Raw genomic sequence first — 15,164 nt, 5'->3', positions numbered from 1 at the left:
GCCGCATGGACCCTATCTCCCCGGTACTACAAACCACAACAAAAGACAGAAGACAGAAGACAAGACCAAACTCACCCAGTCAACCCCGTTGCCCGTTGTGTGTCGATCTATCCACGGGTACATCTAAGATGGACAGGAAATTTTTTCACTTTCCTGAGCCGGGAGCTGACGGTGACGGCGTTGGTACGGGTAGATGGCGATGTGTATTTCAATCACACCATGTTCGGCAGGCGAGGGGGCGGGGGGCACAACTGTGGCCACACACACACACAGGTTCAGCGAAGGGTACATGCATCTTGGGGGTGATGTGATGTTATTGCTCAGCTGTTGGCGGTGGTCGATGGGCGATGTTGACGGAAAGATTCCCAGTCAACCCCCGCGTTTGGTTTGCGCGTCGGGTCACCAGATTTACTGCATGGTCGTTGAGGTGCGCGGGAGGGGGAGAGAGGGACGGGGTGGGGGTTAGGAGTTTGTTGAGAGGGAGGAAGGACATCGGTAACTCGGGTGATGTGCTTGATGGCTGGGGTTCTCAGCGGGGAAATGAATAAATAAGACTGGAGTTCAGAAGTATTTACACATATTCACATTCGAGCTGATGGGATGATAACTAATACTAATCGCAGGTCCGTTTGCGTGCGGGGGTACTGGTACTAGATGATAACAATGGGAAGCAAAGAAGAGTAGGAGGGGTTGTGCGGAGAAAGGAAGTCAGGGAGGAGGGGGGGGGGGAGGCAAAGATGAAATGAGGAGACAGGGGCGAAACAAGAACAAAAACAAGAATACCGTACAATAATGCGCCGGAAGGGGGGAACAATGATGCATGTATGCCTTGCCTTGTCTGGCTGACTGACTGAATGACTCAACTCGGACTTCGAAACTTTACCGGAAATCCTTCCTAGTAAACAAACACTGTGGGAAAATAGATCACTAGCTCATGGAAATGCGAATAGGAGGATAGGAGGATGACACGTGAATTCATGGATCTCGCCTGGAAGATAGATAATATGTCGTGGCGAGTCAGGATCGCTCCGAATCTCGCCTGGAAGGGTGGCGGTGGTGGGTGGTAGAGGAAGACGGGAGGCAACGGGATGGAAGAAGTTACGCTTTAGTCACGGAGGGAATAGGAAATAACAAGAACATCATGAATAAGATACTTGTCAGATGGCATGATTAACCTCCAACATCCGTAGTACTATGTGACTCCCTTTTCAAGGAGGTATGCTCGGTGCCTGCTGATATGAGCGTCGGCGCGACTCGTCGCTTCTTCGGTGGTTGGACGGGCGGAGCCGCGCTCGGGTCTCTGTCTTCCTCCTTTTCCGATTCACTGACCCGTTTGCCTAGCACACTGGCGCTGACATTGCTTGTCCCACTTTGCGAGGCCACAGGCATAGGGGTCTGTGGCGGCGTCGTGAGCGGAAGTGTCGGAGGCTGGGATGAGTGAGTCGCCGTCACCAGGGGGACTGATCCGAGAGTCGGTGTCGGGTTGTTGACCACCGTCCCTGGCGTTTGTTGGCTACCAGACTGGGTCGTGACCGATGACACCGAATTAGATCGAGCAGGGCTTGCAGGGGGTGCTTGGCTCGCATTGGCTTGGGGGCCTGGACTTGGTTTCGCTGTCGTCGGCGTAGGGAGCGGAACATTATTGGCCGATAACACAGCGGCTGCGTTCTGATGAGCCGCTGATGCTGGTGCAGTGTATGGTTGGCCTAACTCGCCCGGCGAGAATGCAAGCGTAGAACAAAATCCGTCGGACGAACTCATCATCAAGGTCAAGCCATCATTCGACCTGTCCAAAGTTAGTTCAGCTGAATCAAGTCGTCGAGTGTCCGTCATCATTACTTACCAGGTCAGATCGGTGAAAGTAGCAAAGTGCAGATTGCTAACGACGCATATTGGCGTCTGCTGCTGGGTGTCATACACCAGGACTCCGTCCTGGGTGGCTACCGCATACACGATTCGGTAGGGCAGTGTGAACACGGGAGCAGGGCTTTGGCTCGCAGAGGGACTGTCCCGCTCCGTCGCCTTGGTACCGGTGTTGTTCTTCACCAAATCGTTGGCGGCAAGCGTGGATGATGGAGGCTCCATTGACGCGCCATCCTTGGCGGAACTCACCACCGGATCGGGGAGCGAAGAGAACGACTCTTCGATGGACGAGGTGTCTAAGGTGATATGGCGAGCAGGCTGAGGAGTCTGCCGGAGGGTATAGAAAATTGGAGAGCACTTGACCGCAACAGATGGTTTCTTATGGCCTGGGAGATGAGAGATGGGTGGCTTGTTGAACCCGGCGCGGGTATAGATGTAAACGGTATTGATGATCTCGTCCGTTGTTTTCGAGGAGTCGGTCGCTGACACATGCGACGTCTTGTACTGCCCGGCCGGGGTGAATAGCAAGCTTCCATCAGGAGCAAAGGTTAACCTCCGGAAAAATGAGGTGAAGGTCTCATTCGCATAGATGTTGGCATTCTTGACTCCGAGCCCACCCAATAAACCGGGTGATGGTACCTCGAGCGGTTTGACAGCTGGTAACGGCAGTGATGGCGCCGGAGATGCTGAACGACGGATGGAAGGAGAGGACCCGAATGAGGATCGGCGACTATGCGACACGGGGGGAGGGTCCATCGGCAAGTTGGAGGTCATTGGTGTACCTGGAGTGGACGGAGCGGGAGAAGCAATGGCGGCCGAGCTGGTCGGTGCGGGTTGAGAGCGAATCGATAGATCCGGCGGCGCAGGACTGCTCGACGAGATGCGTTTCGCGGGGAGATCCATCTTGAGGAACTTCCCATGGGAAGTGAGGGTGAATTGGCCGTCTTTGGTTTTCAAGCTGTAGATGTGGACCGAGCGGTCGGATGATTGTGTTGCAACAAATTCATTCAGCGGATCCCAGGCCACACCCTGGACGTAGTGCGAGTGCTCAGCAATCTGGCGCACCATTTGGCCTGTCATTCATACAGTCAGCAGTCCAGTTCCGTGTGCAACCCACAAACTGAACTCACCCGTTTGAGCGTTATAGATCCGAGCGATATTGTCCATACTGCCCGTGATAATGAAAACCCCGTCAGGCGACCACGCGAGATCATAGATCTCTGCCCCGGAAGAACGGCACATATGCTTCACTCGCCAGGTTTCCTTGTCGTCCGAGCGGTCTTCACCTAAGCCCGGTTGTGATTGCAATTCCGACGGTACCCAGAGTAAGACATTGCCGTCATCCCCGGCAGATGCCAGCATCTCGCCTAAATGAGATTCGAGGAGACACAATCAGCACAGGAAACGACATCGACAGATTGGATCGAGCGTTGCTGCCTACCTTTGGGGCTGAAACGGACGACATTCACAGCTTGGGTATGTTTGACCAGCGTGCTCAGGTAGGACACCTTCCGTTCCTCTCCGGTTGATTCCACTTTCCATAGCTGTGGTTGTGTTATGTTGTCAGACACGGTGTACAGAGTGCCCTCGACGGGGAGTCACGAGGAGGGATGAGGGAGGGCAAAGCGAGTTCGAGAGGGGGGATCGTACTCGGACGTTATTGTCACTAGAGAGCGGAGACAAGCATCAGCAACCTGAATGACAGACCAAAGAAGGGCAAAGGGAGATATCAGACGAACTCACTTTCCAGCAGTGGCTAAGCGACCCTTACCATTGGGGTCGAAATGTACCGAGTAAATAGGAGCATTGTCATCGTGCCACGAGATGAGCAACGGGGTGGCCTTCATGATGAGCACGGATGCTCAATTGGGGGCACCCGTTGAGAGATTGGGGGGGGGGGGGTGGGGAGATTGAGGCCCAGGACGACTATATATTGCGGATATAGATGGGGTGGAAGATTGATTGTATCCAGTAGTAGTATGAGGGGTGGGGTGGGGGAAGCTGAAGCAGCAGCAGCAATGAGGAGAATTGTTAGGGCGTGAGAGAGAGAAGTGCGGAGGGAGAGTTGCGGGCGAGGAAATTCAATGCAAACAAGCTGTCGGGAAGTACAGTACTTGCAGCAGCAGCAGCCTCTCGGAGGGATTTAAAGAGGTATGCAATCAGAAGAATGAAAGAAGGGGGGTGGAGAGGGAGGGGAAAGAGAAAGAGGAAGCAAAGAGGAGGTCGGATTATTAGACAAGATCAAGAATCTAGTAATTCTAACACTAACACAGTCAGTCAATGATCCGATTTGACGGAGCGGAAAGTGCAGCAGACGAGAGTGGTGTAGTGTACGAAGTAGTGTAGTGTAGTAAAGTACGTAGTGTAGTGTGAGAGAGCGAGACAAGCGGAAGTAGTTGTCCGTTGCAGTGGCAGTGGAAGTTAACTGATTGCAGGTTCCAATCAGTGGTCAGTTCAGTGGTGATGTCGTTCATCCCAGCATCCCATCATGGATCATCGATCCTTTTTCTCTCCCTCGTGTCGCGCCCGGCGAATGACAATCCCCGCGTCCGTCAGCTTCGCGTTCGCCTGCTCCGTCGATCGCGCGTAAAACTGGGCCTTCATTTCATTCTTCTTACGGAAGAGTAGAAACCCCACCGGTCACCTCCCATGTTTAATCCTCTTGCTTCCTCGATCTATTTATTATTGATCTCTATGCGCCCGCTTTCCAAACCAACGCCTGCACCGAGAATACCATATCAATCAAGCGGGTTGGTTTCTCTTGCGGCATGGCGGCTGGCGATTACTTGACACCACAATCCCTTCCAATGAACAATGGGAACTGCCTTGAATTGTGATCTGCATGCGGAAGAAAAGGTACAGGTGGTTGCTACTGTTGTTGAACGGTCTCTCTGGTTACCAGGGGCGTGGAGAAGGTTTAGACTTGCTGAATGGCTACCAAGTAGTCGAGGTAACTGCCTCCTTGGCCAGTTCCGGGCATACTAATGCGTCGAGAGAATCATCGCTCCAATCAGTCTTCTATCGCTGAACATAGAAGTACACGGGGGCGTTGAGTGAGCAAAGCAGTCAATAAGCGATGCGACCAGGGGAGCTGAGGCTACCGATGGAATATAGCACCACTACCTCTGGGACCTATTTCACTTCCACTAACACATAGCACTGCGCAAGGTGTTCGATGCTTACCCCTCTCGCCAGATTGATCTTCAAGGTCATCTTGATTATCGGTAATGCCTACTATTCAATTTCGAAAGTATCGCTGATAACTACTCACAAACTCCCCCAAAAACGTCAAGCCAACACGGGTAACAATCATAATATACATCAGAATTGAAGACGAATTTCTCATATCCGGAATGTTTCAGGTGACCCAGCGACCAATCGTCTCGCCAAACCAACTGGTAGCCTTCTCTCGTCGCTTGGAACGGGCCTCATCCTGGCTCTTGATGAACGGCGTCGCCTCCTGCACGTATAGTTTCTGCTGCTCCAACTGTGCGTTGTGCGCCCGGATCTCCAGCTCTCGCTCGTGGGGAGTGAGCTTCTCCAGAGGCTTCGATGGCTTCAAGCCGACAGGGATGGCCTCCCCACCGGGGATCTCCAACGTCTTCTTGGTGGTAACGGCGGGACTCTGCGGCGGCGGCGGTGCTTGGGGGTTAAAGAGCGAGGTGAGAGGCGGAGGTTCCAGCCCGGCCTTCTGTGCTTCCTCCACCCGGGTTTCGTAGTCCAACATCTCATGATAGAGTTTATCCGCGTGCATCTGAATCCGCTCCTCTCTCTCCGCGTCCCACTCGAAGGAGGATGCGTAGCCCAAGGCCTGGAGGAATTTCTGGGACCCCCAAAGCAGTTAGCATCTAACATATCAAAGGGAGATTCGTCCACCCGCGTACGTACAGCCTGGGTGGTAAAACAACGAGAAAACTTAGAGTTCTCTTCTGAGCACATGGTCGCACGGGCTTTCAGTTGCTTCTGCCAGTTGCCGGTGCGGAAGCAATTGGCCCAGTCCTCCTGTTCCAACGCACAGTTCTCCATCGCCGCCCGGTGCACGGTATCACCGCGCTGTTTGTACTTCTCGATCACCCGCTCGGCGGTTTTCATCTCGGACTGTTCCTTTTCCTGGGGTGGCTTGTAGGTCTTCCAGAGGTGGGCATAGCGGCCGTCGGGGAAGAGGGAGGCATTGGGGACCGAAGGTTCCGACGGCGTAGAAGCACTCTCCGACGATGGCGGTGATACCGGTGTCTTCTCTACTGTCTTCGAAGGCTCGTGGACGGAAGGAAGCGCATTCGTGGGCACGTATTTCTTGGGGGCTTCATGTTCGAGGAAATCCCGCAGCTCCGGGTCAAGCTTTTTGACGGGGTCGTCTTGGTTCGAACCGCCCCAAAACCAACCCATGATGTGAAGTGTAAAGTGATCGATTGACTGGGAAGAGACAGCCGCGAGTGAGGAAACAAGGTTGGGAGAAAGAAAGCCCTGCAAGCGCACGTTGCTTTTCGTAGTGTACACTGCACTGTAATATAGATTGACTGCGGAGAATGGCGCGAGATGCCCGAAACGAGAGGCAGGCCCTCCCTCAGCTCAGCTCAGTCTTCAACTTACCGGGCGCCAAACCGTATTGGGGAAAACGATTGTCAGGTTTCCGCCCGCCCTGCCATCATTCCCCCCCCCCCCGATTCCAACTTCCGCTGCCCCCAAGCAGGAGGGATCCGAATCTCTTTTCACCTCCTCCCCCCCATCTTTTCTCGCGCGTCAATTTGCGCGTCGAGTTCGGCCTGACGCCGCTTCTCCAACATGAATATCAGTATGATTATCTATTTTCGCACAGGTTTCTCGCGTACTCAGCTAATCTTTGGCAACGGTAGATCGAGAGGAGCGGCAGCAAATGCGGCAGCGCGGAGCAGCGTACGCGCATCCAAAACCCCCAGCATACCCCGCGTCGCCTTACCATTAGGATTTGAGTCGCTAATTGTACCCAATCTCGAGCAGGTCACGTAAGACGAAAGAGATCAACTTTGGTTTTTCGTTTGGGCTAGCTCCTCCGCCGCCGGACGAAGCTGCTGATTCCGCGTCGCGCCCGGCCGATGTTGGAATCGCTGGTGAACCTCCTGCCTTAGCTCCGCCGCCGCCGCCAACAACGACAGTGACAGCAGCAGCAGCAGCACTGCCAATTACTACAGACGATACAAGTATTGCAGATGAAACTACGCAAAACGGCTTGCCGCCTGGGGCTGAGCCTTCGACATCCCAGGACCAGAAACCCGCTCGACGGACGTCAGGAAGCCCGCGCACCAGATCCTCGCCCAGACTGTCTTCGCCTAAGAGTCTATCGGACGATGCAACGGAAGCCGGTCCAAGTCGCAAGATCAGAAAACTTGGTGCGCAGCCACATGCACTGACGCGGTTTATACAATGCTGACCCTGTCCAAGATCACCCTAGGAGCTCCCCTACGAGTTCAGCTGCTGCGCACAGTGCTGAGAACCCCCTTTCTCTCGCCAATGGGATCGCCCCGATGGACCCATCTCAAACTGCTGAGGAATCAACTGTTGCGACCGAGCCTGTCCCCGAGCCTGTCCCGGCCCCCGCTTCCGAAGCTTTGATCGAGAGACCAGCATCACCCGTAACGCCGGCAGCCTCTATAGCGCCCAATGACCTCGCGTCTCCGCAGGCTCGCCAGGAACCGGAGTCAGCGGCAGTCGCTACAGAGAAGCTGTCCTCGAGGCCTAAGTCAGCATCACCCAGAGCGAACGGAACACCCTCCCCGCCAGGTAAGAAAGCAAGAGGCAAGCGCAAGAGACAAGGCTCTCAGGAAAGTGAACGATCGTCGCCTACTACAACCAGTCCTAAGACGAGCGAAGAGCAGATCGAACAACCCGCAGAGCCCATGGATACATCGCTGGATGTACAACCTGAAACTACAGAACCACCAACGACAGTTGTGCCAGATACTGTTGAACTGTCGAACGGCACAATTCTTCCAGATCTTCCTGAGTCGACCCAACCCGTTGAGCCTCAAACCGTCGCCGAGCCCCAATTGACCGCCCCATCCCAAGAAACAACCCAATCCCATGCCGCCACCGAACCTCAACCGACTACGAAGCAGTCAAGACTACCCGTTCCTTCGCGAACCAAGCGACCACGCGGCGAACGAGCTGCATCCGTCCAGCCATCTACGACTACGGTCAAAGAGCCTCGAGTGGCGAGAGCAGGGTCCGCGGAAAGTGCGCCAGTTGAAGCTAAGGGAAATAAGAGAATTCGGACACGGGTGGATGGGGTCTCTGAGCGGGAAAATGATGCTTCCATCACCAACGGGGAGCCAGAGGGTCAGAGTATGGAGGTAGATGCTCCGCAAGGAGCAGAAGTGAGTGCTGCGGAGCGAAAGGGAGCCCGCAGAGGACGTCCGCTACAGTCGGAGGTAGCAGAAACGAAACCGAAGCGCGCTGGTCGCCCCGGAAGAAAGGTTTCGCCCTCTCTCCAGGACGTGGTCGAGGAAGAGGAAGCTCCAATCGAGGAGGCGCAGAAGGAGGTGCAGGAGCCGGAAGAGTCGGCGTCACAGCCCATGCCAAGAGGGCGGAGACCCAAGGCATCTGAGCCACAGCCGGTGGAGCCAGAGCCAAGTCAGCCGGAGCCGGAGCCACAGGAGCAGGCCCTACCATCAGAGGCGCAGCCGAAGCGCAAAGGACGACGACCCAAACAAGCAGAGCCGGAGCAAGCGGAACCTGCACCACAGCCACAGGGCCATGAAGCAGAGGCGGAGACAGCATCTCGCTCGAAGCCAAGAGGACGGAGAGCTAAGCTAATGGAACCGACACCGGAGACAGCAGCAACGGCTCCGGAACCAGCGATGCCTGATTCAAGGCACAGAGGGCGAAGAGCGAAGACCGCTGAGCCAGAGCCGGTAGAGCCAGAGCCAGTGGTATCTGAATCGAAACTCAGGGGGCGGAGAGCTAGGACTGCAGAGCCAGAGATTCCACAACCAGAAACAAAACCGGCGGAACAACCAGTGGACGAGCCAGAGCCAAGGTCAAGAGGGCGAAGGACAAGGACGGCTGAGCCGGAGGCAGCACAAGCGGAGCCCGGCGCGGCAGATCAACAACCAGCCGAGGCAGAGCCCAGGCGCAGAGGGCGGAGAGCACGGACAGCTGAGCCGGATGAACCACAACCACAGCCAAATCCAGAGCAGGCCACGCAAGAATCAGTTGAGACAGCGCCGAAGCCCAGAGGACGGAAAGCACGGACAGCCGGGCCGGAAGGTGCACAACCAGAGCCAGAGCCGGCCACGCACGAACCAGTTGAAACAGCGCCAAAGCCAAGAGGGCGGAAGGCGAGAGGAGCCAAGTCGACACCACCAATGCCAGCAGAAGCTGTTCCGGAACCTGAAGTGGTCGAACCCGAGGTCGCACAGCCAGAACCAGAACCCGAATCTTCGCAGGCACCCGCTGAACCCCGATCTCGCAAGCGTGATCGTGGCGGCAGGCAGGCAGAAGAGAGTGCCGGGGTTAGCGCGACACGCGAGGCAGACAACGTTGCAGCGGAAGGCGAGGGCAGCGCAGAGCCTCCGACGCGGAGACGCAAGCCCAGACAACCTCGCGGAGAGACCGTGCCGGTCACTGTGCATCGTCTTGCGAACGTTGCTGCTCTCGGGGGCGACCCCACACTGTTGGGGTCGTCGGATGACGAGGGCGAGACCGCTGAGGCGTCGTCGTCCGACCGGCAGCAGGACAAGCTGCCCAGCCGAGGCGGCGTGAATGTGGCCGACGTACTGGGCCAGATCTGCCGCGAGACATTGGAAAAGACGCTGACAACGCTGACCAACGGCATCGACGGCGAAGGGAACGCCGGGCGACGCGCCGAATGGACGCGCAAGAAGAAGGTGGTCGAGGCGTACGGCAGCGAACTGGAGGGCCGACTGCTCGAGCTGAGTGAGATGCTGGACGGCAACTTCGTGCTTGGGGTCAAAATGCGCAAAGCCAAGCGCGAGATGATGGAGTATCGGAGTCGACTGTACCAAGTGCGAAAGGAGCGAGAGGCGGTTGCGTTGCAAATGGACGCTGTCCGGAGAAAACATGCCGAAGATGAGTCTGCACGAAAGGTGAGTCTTTCCGGAGTTGAACCAAAACTATATTAAGAGCAGTCGGAGGCTAACATCAATCCCGTATAGGCGCGTTCGACCATCAACAACTCCCTCCACAGTCTCGACCTCGCGCTGGAGCGTCGTCAGACCCACCCGGCCGATCCTGATGAGACCACTGATCTGGGGGGGATGGAGTTTCTGCTTCGCAACGTTGCGGAGACGGTCAGTTCCGCCGCCCCCGGCGGCCAGGGCGGGCTGCTGCATCAACTTCGCTCCTTCAACGCACAGCTCGAATCCACGGCACGGCGGCTGGAGAGGTGAGCGTTGAGCTTCCTCTCGACCCATTGTGCTGTGTTGAGACTTCTGTCATCCTCGACTTCTTTTTCGTTGCGTCACCACCTGGAATCCGAATTTCGCGTCTTGCTCGTCTTGCTCTTTCTATCGATCCCGAATACCCACATGACACGAACACTGCGACAGGAGTTTTTTTCTTTAAAGGTTGTTTGTTTTTCGAGGGTGCCGGTAGCAGTTCCGTTGGATTATTTGATGATGAAATGGATACCTACCTGACCATGACCATGACCATGTACTGTACGTACTGTACTACCAGACCTAGCTATTGGATAACAGCATATCACTATCTTGCATACGAGTCCGGAGTATAGCATAAGATCGATTCGTGGTAGCCTAGTCTCATCTTGGTATGTATACGTATACGCATACTAAAGCGTAGTTATTCTGTATCTGCAACAACTGAATCCTGCAATTGCAACCCAAGTTGAACCCTCCACCACGAAAAGAGGTATAGTGGCAAGCCGAGCCGAGCCCGGAGGACGAGTCTCTCTCTCTCTTGCCGAACCAAACCCGCCGGCAGCCCGAAGCACGGGTACTAGGCAAGCAGGCAGACACAGACACCCTAGAAAATTCTTCGAAAGCATTCGAAACGTCCCCCCAATCCCCCGCCACCAGCCAACCAGCTGTATTTGTCAGCCGCGGCGGAAAACAATTTCCCACGCCGAGGCCGAGGATTGTGATCTGTACCAAGAAACTGGTTATGCAACAGAACTTTCTGCAGGGTTGGGGTCCGCCACCCACGTTCAGGTTCAGGTTCAGGTTCAGGTTCAGGTTCACGTTATCGTCATCAAGCCTAACTTAGTCTACAAGCCGAACCTACGGGGTCAAGGATGGGTAGGGATGGATGTAAGCATATGGCGTGGTGGCCAGACAGGGTCCAAGTAGCTTAGCTAGTATAGTCTAGTGCTTACCAGGCCTGACTGCCGGGTTTCCCGCGTGCAGATTATGATGGCCAAGTACCTTATGCAGGGGGGGCACTAACTAGATGTTCTTTGGCAGGGTAGTTGAGTTTAAGTTAATGGTGACCTATGCGAATTTTGGATAGTTACACCACTATCTACATAATCACGAACCAACTAGTTAATCAGAGTTAGTAATCACGCTCACTAACTAACTAACTTACCATAGAAGGGGCTCTATGTCCCGAGACGAGCACCAGAGTTCCAGCCAGGGTCAAGGGCAAGGGACAAGGGGGGGGCAACAACTGTCGAAGGTTTGAGGAGAAGTTTTGAAGCCCCATCGATGCTTGGAAATCAACATGTGGGACATGGGCACTGGGCCCCACTTCCACGGCACTGTTCCCTCACCCCCATGGAAGATTCCATATTCCTAATTCTGGGATTGATTGAGGAAACGAACGGTATAAAGGTGTTGGGGTCTTCCTTCGTTCTCTGATTCTGGGTTCTTTTTCTCCGAATTAAAGAAAAGTTCGATTGCGAATTGCGAATTGCATTGTTGCAACACTGACTTCCATACTATACTTTTCCCCCTCCCACCACCAACAAAAATGACCACGAAACTCTTCCAACCCCTCCAGGTGGGCAACATGCACCTCGCCCACCGGCTGGCCATGGCCCCGATGACGCGGTTCCGCGCCGACGACGCCCACGTGCCCATGGACATGGTGGCCGAGCACTACGCCCAGCGCGCCGCCGTCCCCGGCACGCTGCTGATCACCGAAGCGACCCTGATCTCGCCGCGCGCCGGCAGCTACCGCAACGTGCCCGGCATCTACACGGAGGCGCAGATCGCGCAGTGGCGGAAGGTGACGGACGCGGTGCACGCGCGCGGCTCGTACATCTACATGCAGCTGTGGGCGCTGGGCCGCGTGGCCGACCCGGCCGCGCTGAAGGAGGACACGCAGGGGGAGGTCGACGAGGTGGTGTCGGCGAGCGCCATCGCGGCGGGGCCGGAGGCGCCGACGCCGCGGGCGCTGACCGAGGCTGAGATCCACGCCTTCATCGGGGACTACGCGCAGGCGGCCAAGAACGCCATCGCGGCGGGCTTCGACGGCGTCGAGATCCACGGCGCCAACGGGTACCTGATCGACCAGTTCAACCAGGACACGGCCAACCAGCGCACCGACGCCTGGGGCGGCAGCGTGGAGAACCGCGCGCGCTTCGCGCTCGAGGTGATCCAGGCCGTCGTCGAGGCCGTCGGCGCCGAGCGCACCGCCATCCGCTACTCGCCCTTCAGCACCTTCCAGGGCATGCGCATGCAGGACCCCAAGCCCCAGTTCAGCTACCTCGCCGAGAAGACCGCCGCATTCAAGCTGAGCTACGTCCATGTCGTCGAGCCGCGCATCCAGGGCAACACCGAGGGCGAGTGCGGCAACGACGATAGCCTGGATTTCTTCTTCCGCGCCTACGGCCATGCCGGCCCCGTCATCACGGCCGGCGGGTTCGATGCCGAGTCGGCCAAGAAGGCCGTCGACGTCGACTACAAGGACTATGATGTCGTCGTCGGCATTGGCCGCCCCTGGACCGCCAACCCCGAGCTGCCCTTCAAGATCCAGCGCGGCATCCCCCTCCGCCCCTACCAGCGCGAGGTCTTCTATCTCCCCAAGGATCCCAAGGGTTACAACGACTATGAGTACAGCGAGGAGTTCAAGGCTGCCAATGTCGCTAAGGTTGCTGCTTAGAGTTTGGTGCGGGTGTGATGCATTGTACATATAGCGTTTTCTTGGTTCTACTAGGCGTTGGCAGGATGTTTTGCATAGCATAGATCGCATAGACTTGCTCGCCCACTTGATGTAATATCACTCACATTCCATGTCTCATGGATTTCCCAGAACGTCTTACATGCTGGTAGACTTTTTTAATGCTTGTACTAATTGCATATCAGTTGATTGATGCAAGTGACTTCCCGGGGTAGTGAAGAACTCACCCTGAACTCAAGATTCTCCCTGTCGGTCAAGTCGAGGAATTCGGAATTTTCCTGATGTTGCTCACCGCGGCCATTCTTCTCCCTGCGGCGGTTCTCGCAGATGTAATAGCACTTGAGAAGCCCCGTGAACATGATCGCCACCGAGACGGTAGCCACAATGGCGACCTTGGCGGGCATGTACTCCGGCTCGTCCTGCGTGCGGAAGGACAACGGACCCAGGATATTGCCGAGACAGAACGACATGAGCACGATCGCGTTCATCGTCACCTTCTTGGTATGCCCGGCCACATTGGCTCCCGCGATCGAGTACATCAGGGGCAGGGCGGATCCGACGCAGTTGGTGAGGTAATTGCCCGCCAGCATCGCGCCTTTGTTGTCACTCGGTGCAAAGGCCATCAGACAGCCGCCCAGAAGACCGCAGCCCAGAATGCCCAGAACGCAAAGACATCGCTGGTCGAAGCGCCCGGCCAGGTGTGTTCCTGCAAGGATACTGATTACGCTGACCACGCCGCCGGGAATGGTGAGTAACTCGGTCTCCTTGGTGGTGAAGCCAAAGTTCTTGATGATCAGCGCCGAGAAGCTGCTGATGGCGGCGTTGCTGATGTTCCTCGCTGAAACGATGATAGCGATCAGGTAGGCTTGCGGATCAGTGAATACCTCGAGGAACTGGTTCCACTTGAACTGCTTGTTCTCGATGCCGGTGCGGTTCTCGCGGAGGCGCTCGATGGCCATAATCTTCTCCTCGTGGCTAAGTCGGGAAGTCATGGGGTTGTCGGGGAAGATGACAATGACTGTGACCCCAACAGCGATGGTCAACAGTCCGAAGATCAGGAACATGATCTGCCATGAGTAGAACTCATCGGCCGTGTAGAAGAGCAGACCGTACGCAACCAAGGCTCCGACAATCGTTGCTGTGCCTGTTCCCAAGTACCACAGGCCCATACGTTTTGGTTGTTCTAGGACTCAATTAGTACATGTGGACCCAAGAATGACCGAACTCTCTACCATTTCTGCGATACCACATCGAAGTGATCAATATCAGACTAGTATGGTTAGCTCGGTACCTAAGTTCCAACGTTGGAGGAGGTCATACGCGGGTGCTACAGCGCTCTCAAAGCATCCCAGAAGCACGCGGAGGACAACAAGCCCGGCGAAATTCTTTGCAACGCAATTCAGAGTGGTCAACAGACCCCAGAGAGTGACTTGGCTAATCAGCATGGTTCGCAACTCGAGCCGCGCTACCTACCGTTCAGTCCCAAGTACTTCGCCGTTGGCAGACGCTGCATCAGATACCCGGTCGGGAGTTCGAAAAAAAGGTATGATGCATAGAATACCAGAGCCAAGTGAGAGAACTGGTCCGTCCGCATCCCCGTGTCATCCAGCAGGCCCATCACCGACGCATAGTTGACTAGTCGCTCGGTCAGGCAACAGTTACAGTGGTGACGTGACAAGCAGAGACTGACTTAGGATCTTATCTTGGTATTGAAGAAAATAGATCGCCCACATGAGAGGCACAATCATGCGGTCAATCTTCCGAACGAGCTGTTTCTCTTCTACCTCGGAGAACGTCGCTACTTCTCCTGTTTGGAGATACTCCAATGCTGCATCAGCTTGACGGGAAGCAATATGGCTGTCATTCTTTGCCGTCGTGACGATTGACTTCTCAGCGTCCATCTTGATGAAGGTCAGTGCTTTCGACGAGCTGCAGGAACGATGTTGTTATCAGCGTAGGGATTGCTCATCTTGCTGTTTTTATAGCAGTCTATCCTCTCAACCGTGTGTCCTTATCAAGCCAAGGATGATAGCACGTAAAGCTGAAGCTCCTGAAGCATTTCTCAGCATGTACTCATATCGCTGGTGGCATAGTAAGTAGCAGTGCCATGCTCCATCAAGCGCCGGCTATTTGGCAGAGATAACCCCCATTGTTGGACATGTAGTTCTCAACACCTTCCACTTGAGGCAAAGCACCACTCGAGGTAAGTAAAAGGTCATGATGAG

The 15,164-nt window shown here is 55.6% G+C and overlaps 5 protein-coding genes across 5 annotated transcripts; 2 read left to right on the top strand and 3 right to left on the bottom strand.

Annotated features, from left to right (window-relative positions):
* Positions 1–1,170: 1,170 nt before the first annotated feature.
* On the bottom strand, positions 1,171–3,710 carry BO72DRAFT_456002 (putative chromatin assembly factor 1 subunit B; the record flags this gene model as incomplete). The annotated part of the gene is made up of 6 exons (XM_040946255.1): positions 1,171–1,786; positions 1,844–2,936; positions 2,994–3,230; positions 3,305–3,407; positions 3,514–3,529; positions 3,607–3,710. 6 exons carry the CDS (start codon positions 3,708–3,710, stop codon positions 1,171–1,173), a joined length of 2,169 nt encoding a protein of 722 aa, XP_040804500.1.
* Positions 3,711–5,090: 1,380 nt separating this feature from the next.
* On the bottom strand, positions 5,091–6,442 carry BO72DRAFT_475112 (uncharacterized protein). The gene is made up of 2 exons (XM_040947310.1): positions 5,752–6,442; positions 5,091–5,686 (listed from the first exon to the last, which is right to left on the bottom strand). The coding sequence occupies exons 1-2, from the start codon at positions 6,247–6,249 to the stop codon at positions 5,222–5,224; spliced, it is 963 nt and encodes a 320-aa protein (XP_040804499.1). The 5' UTR covers positions 6,250–6,442; the 3' UTR covers positions 5,091–5,221.
* A 117-nt stretch (positions 6,443–6,559) lies between these two features.
* On the top strand, positions 6,560–10,523 carry BO72DRAFT_483639 (uncharacterized protein). The gene is made up of 5 exons (XM_040947813.1): positions 6,560–6,655; positions 6,717–6,756; positions 6,841–7,229; positions 7,282–9,944; positions 10,014–10,523. Exons 1-5 carry the CDS (start codon positions 6,646–6,648, stop codon positions 10,245–10,247), a joined length of 3,336 nt encoding a protein of 1,111 aa, XP_040804498.1. The 5' UTR covers positions 6,560–6,645; the 3' UTR covers positions 10,248–10,523.
* Positions 10,524–11,731: 1,208 nt separating this feature from the next.
* BO72DRAFT_445049 (alkene reductase) lies at positions 11,732–13,041 on the top strand. Its single transcript, XM_040943952.1, has one exon. The coding sequence runs from the start codon at positions 11,788–11,790 to the stop codon at positions 12,919–12,921; it is 1,134 nt and encodes a 377-aa protein (XP_040804497.1). The 5' UTR covers positions 11,732–11,787; the 3' UTR covers positions 12,922–13,041.
* Positions 13,010–15,090, bottom strand: BO72DRAFT_280821 (putative MFS transporter). The gene is made up of 6 exons (XM_040940281.1): positions 14,630–15,090; positions 14,413–14,574; positions 14,260–14,368; positions 14,172–14,209; positions 13,167–14,122; positions 13,010–13,109 (listed from the first exon to the last, which is right to left on the bottom strand). Exons 1-6 carry the CDS (start codon positions 14,838–14,840, stop codon positions 13,098–13,100), a joined length of 1,488 nt encoding a protein of 495 aa, XP_040804496.1. The 5' UTR covers positions 14,841–15,090; the 3' UTR covers positions 13,010–13,097.
* Positions 15,091–15,164: the final 74 nt, after the last annotated feature.

The sequence above is a fragment of the Aspergillus fijiensis genome (assembly GCF_003184825.1).
Source record: "Aspergillus fijiensis CBS 313.89 unplaced genomic scaffold BO72scaffold_8, whole genome shotgun sequence".
Classification (NCBI taxonomy): Eukaryota; Fungi; Ascomycota; class Eurotiomycetes; order Eurotiales; family Aspergillaceae; genus Aspergillus; species Aspergillus fijiensis.
Note: the sequence above shows the minus strand (reverse complement) of the source record. Positions and strands in the feature narration are given on the sequence as shown.